At 50.1% G+C, this 3,670-nt stretch overlaps 1 protein-coding gene across 1 annotated transcript; it reads right to left on the bottom strand.

Annotated features, from left to right (window-relative positions):
• LOC107607557 lies at window positions 1,493-2,557 on the bottom strand. Its single transcript, XM_016309497.1, has one exon. The coding sequence runs from the start codon at window positions 2,555-2,557 to the stop codon at window positions 1,493-1,495; it is 1,065 nt and encodes a 354-aa protein (XP_016164983.1).

Genomic DNA, 3,670 nt, shown 5'->3' with positions numbered 1-3,670 from the left:
GGGGCGGAGATTCTCCGGCTTTCCGAGGTTGAGACTTTGCTTCTTTCCCAATTGGCAGAGGAGCGGCAGCGGGCTTCAGATGTAGGTTCTCAAGCTGCCGTGCTTCTCGCTGAGTCGGAGGCTCTGAAGGCCGAGGTTGCTGCCTTGAAGAGGGAGAAGACGGAGTTGTTGGGTGATGCAAAGGATGCGATTGCGGCTACCGAGGAGACGATGAAGGCTCAGGCTTTAGTGCTGGCTCCGGGGGTGGATGTGTCCGTGATGGGAGCCTTCAAGACTGTTCGTGATGGCCAGATTGTTGACCTTGAGTAGCTTTTTTATCTTTGTAATTTTTGTTTTGAACTGTTTGTTTTTGAATATTTTGGATGGCCAAGGGCCGTGACATTGGGAACCGTTTAATGGTATTTTCGGCCGTTCGGGCCTTTGTATGTTCCGTATTATGGTGTTTTCGGCCGTTCGGGCCTTTGTATGTTCCGTATTATGGTGTTTTCGGCCGTTCGGGCCTTTTTATATGTTTTGCTTTGAGCTATTCCGTTTGTTTTTTCGGACCGTCGTTTGGTCGGGTTTTGTGGATATCCACGTGTTTGGCCTGGGGGGTGATCAGTCCCTATGGCCGTGTCTTTGTTCTGTATTTGGGACGCTTAGAAAGATGGAAGTAGCTGTTTAACGAAATATTTATTTAAGGTTGGGCCTCGTTAAAACCCTCCGTTTTTGGGGGAAAAGAGTACCCGGGATAGATACTTAAGCGAAAATTAAAATTCAGGATTTGTAAAATACAAATAAAAAGGGGTGACCTAGTTAGGTCGGCCTAAGTGTAGTATCGCCGTAAGTTGGTGGCGTTCCAGGTCCTTGGGACTTCGTCGCCGTTAAGTCGCTCGAGTTTATATGCTCCCTTTCTGATTACCGCCTTGATTCTGTATGGTCCTTCCCAGTTGGGGGTGAGTTTTCCTTCTCCTGGGGTCGGGGGGCCGATGTCGTTTCGTCGTAGGACGAGGTCGTTGGTCGCGAATTCTCGTCGGACGACGCCATAGTTGTATCTTAAGCTGATTCTCTGTTTTAGGGCTAGCTCTTTGATATGAGCTATGCTTCTTTCCTCGTCAATGAGGTCTCGTTCTGCTTCCTCGTCGTTACTGCCGACCGTTTTTCTGGGGCTTGGGTCTCCGATTTCCACCGGAATGATTGCCTCCACGCCGTATGTTAATCGGAAGGGTGTTTCTCCCGTGGTCGTTTGCGGTGTGGTTCGGTATGACCATAGGACTGATCCGAGTTCGTCGGCCCATAGTCCTTTGGCTTCGTCGAGCCGCTTCTTGAGTCCCTTGACGATTATTTTGTTTGCGGATTCCACCTGTCCGTTTGTTTGGGGGTGTTCTACTGAGCTGAAACGGTGAGATACGCGTAGTCCTTCTAAGAATTCTCTGAATTTTTTGTCCGCAAATTGGGTTCCGTTGTCCGAGATAACGATCTCGGGGATACCGAATCGGGTGATGATCTGTCGCTAGAGGAATTTTCGGCATTGGGCTGCCGTTATGGAGGCTAAGGGTTCAGCTTCGATCCATTTGGTGCAGTAATCTATGGCAACGATGAGATACCGGAGTTGGCCAGGTGCCGTAGGGAAGGGTCCGACGAGGTCGATCCCCCAGGTGCCGAATGGCCGTTCTGCCGAGATGATGCTGAGTTTGTGAGGGGCGGCTTGGTGAATATTGGCGTGCCTTTGGCATTTGTCGCAGCTTTTGACTATTTGAATGGAATTCCGGATAACCGTGGGCCAGAAGTAGCCTGCCCAGATGACTTTTTGGGCTAATGTTTTGCCTCCGACATGGTGGCTGCAGCAACCTTCGTGGATTTCGCGGAGTATGTACTCCGTGTTCTCGGGTTCCACGCATTTGAGCAGGGGTTGCGAGAATCCGCGTTTGTATAGCTGTCCTGCGACAATGGTATAGTTGGCGGCTTCCCTTTTTATTCGTTTTCCCTCTTTGGGGTCTGGTGGCAGTGTTCCGTCGAGGAGGTATTGTAGGATAGGGTGGGTCCAAGATCCCTGGTTCGAGAATGTCAGATGAGCGTTGGTCGTTGTTGACACGGAGGGTGACTTAACGACTTCCTGGATTAGCAATTTGTTACCGTGTCCGGGTTTGGTACTGGCTAGTTTGGAAAGTAGGTCTACTATGGCGTTTCGTTCTCTAGGGACATGTTGTATGGTAACTCGCTCGAATCCTTCTTTTAGTTTGTTTACCTTGGCGAGGTACTGTTGGAGTAGGGGGTCTCGTGTCTGGTAGTCTCCGTTGATTTGGGAGCTGACTACCTGTGAGTCGGTGTTTACCTCTAGGACCTTTGCTCCGACCTCCCGAGCTAGGGCTAGGCCTGCCAGGAGGGCCTCGTATTCTGCCTGGTTGTTTGAGACTGGGAATTCGTATCGTACTGATTGTTCGATTACGACTCCGTTCTGACTTTCGAGAATGACTCCGGCACCTCCAGAGGTGACGTTCGATGAGCCGTCAACATGTAGTTTCCACGATTCGGGGGTGGAGTTTCCTGGGGTCATCTCGGCGATAAAGTCGGCCATGGCCTGTGCTTTGATCGCGTACCGGGGTTCGAACTTGATTTGGAATTAAGATAGTTCGATGGACCACGCTAACATTCTTCCCGCAAGGTCTGGTTTTTGTAGTACTTGTTTGACCACCTGGTCGGTTCGGACCGTCAAGGGGTGGGCCTGGAAGTATTGTCGCAGGCGCCGGGAGGGCGTGAGGAGTGTAAAAGCTAATTTTTCTAGTCGTGAGTAGCGAGTTTCTGCTTCTTGCAGGACTTTGCTTATGAAGTTGATAGGTTCTTGTTCCTTTTTCATGTTTTCATGGATGAGTGCTGCTGCGAGTGCCTCTTCCGTAATGGAGAGGTACAGGTAGAGTGTTTTTCCTATTTGGGGTTTGGCGAGGATTGGTGGTTCCGCTAGGACTTTCTTGAAATGCTGGAACGCTTCTTCGCACTTCGTCTCCCATTTAAAAGGGGCTCCTTTTTTCATTAGTTTGAAGAAAGGGATCGCTTTTTGAGCCGATGCCCCGAGAAAGCGTGATAACGCCGTCAATCGGCCGGTGAGCTTTTGGATGTCCTTGAGGTTTTTTGGGCTCGTCATTTCGAGGATGGCGCGACATTTCTCCGGGTTTGCTTCAACTCTGCGTTGCGTGATCATAAAGCCGAGGAACTTTCCTACCTCCATCCCGAAAGCACATTTTGCCGGGTTGAGTCGCATTTGGTGCTTTCGTAGGGTGTTCATTATGACCTTGAGGTCGTCGGTGAGTTGTTCGTCGGATTCGGTCTTAGCGAGCATGTCGTCTATGTAGACTTTTAGTTTGCTTCCGGACAGGTTTTGAAATATCTTGTTGATGAGTCTTTGATAGGTGGCTCCAGCGTTTTTCAGGCCGAAGGGCATCACTATGTAGTAGTATGTCCCGTCTGGGGTGATGAACGCTGTCTTTTCTTCGTCTGGTCGGTGCATCGGAATCTGGTTGTAGCCAGAATATGCGTCCATGAAGCTGAGGTATCGATGGCCGGATGCGGCATCTACTAATCCGTCAATGTTTGGTAGGGGAAAGGCGTCCTTTGGGCAGGCTTTGTTGAGGTCGGTTTAGTCGACACACATTCGCCATTTCCTGTTAGATTTTTTCACTAGCACGAAGTTTGC

The sequence above is a fragment of the Arachis ipaensis genome, chromosome B07, assembly GCF_000816755.2.
Source record: "Arachis ipaensis cultivar K30076 chromosome B07, Araip1.1, whole genome shotgun sequence".
In the NCBI taxonomy this organism is placed as follows: domain Eukaryota; kingdom Viridiplantae; phylum Streptophyta; class Magnoliopsida; order Fabales; family Fabaceae; genus Arachis; species Arachis ipaensis.
Note: the sequence above shows the minus strand (reverse complement) of the source record. Positions and strands in the feature narration are given on the sequence as shown.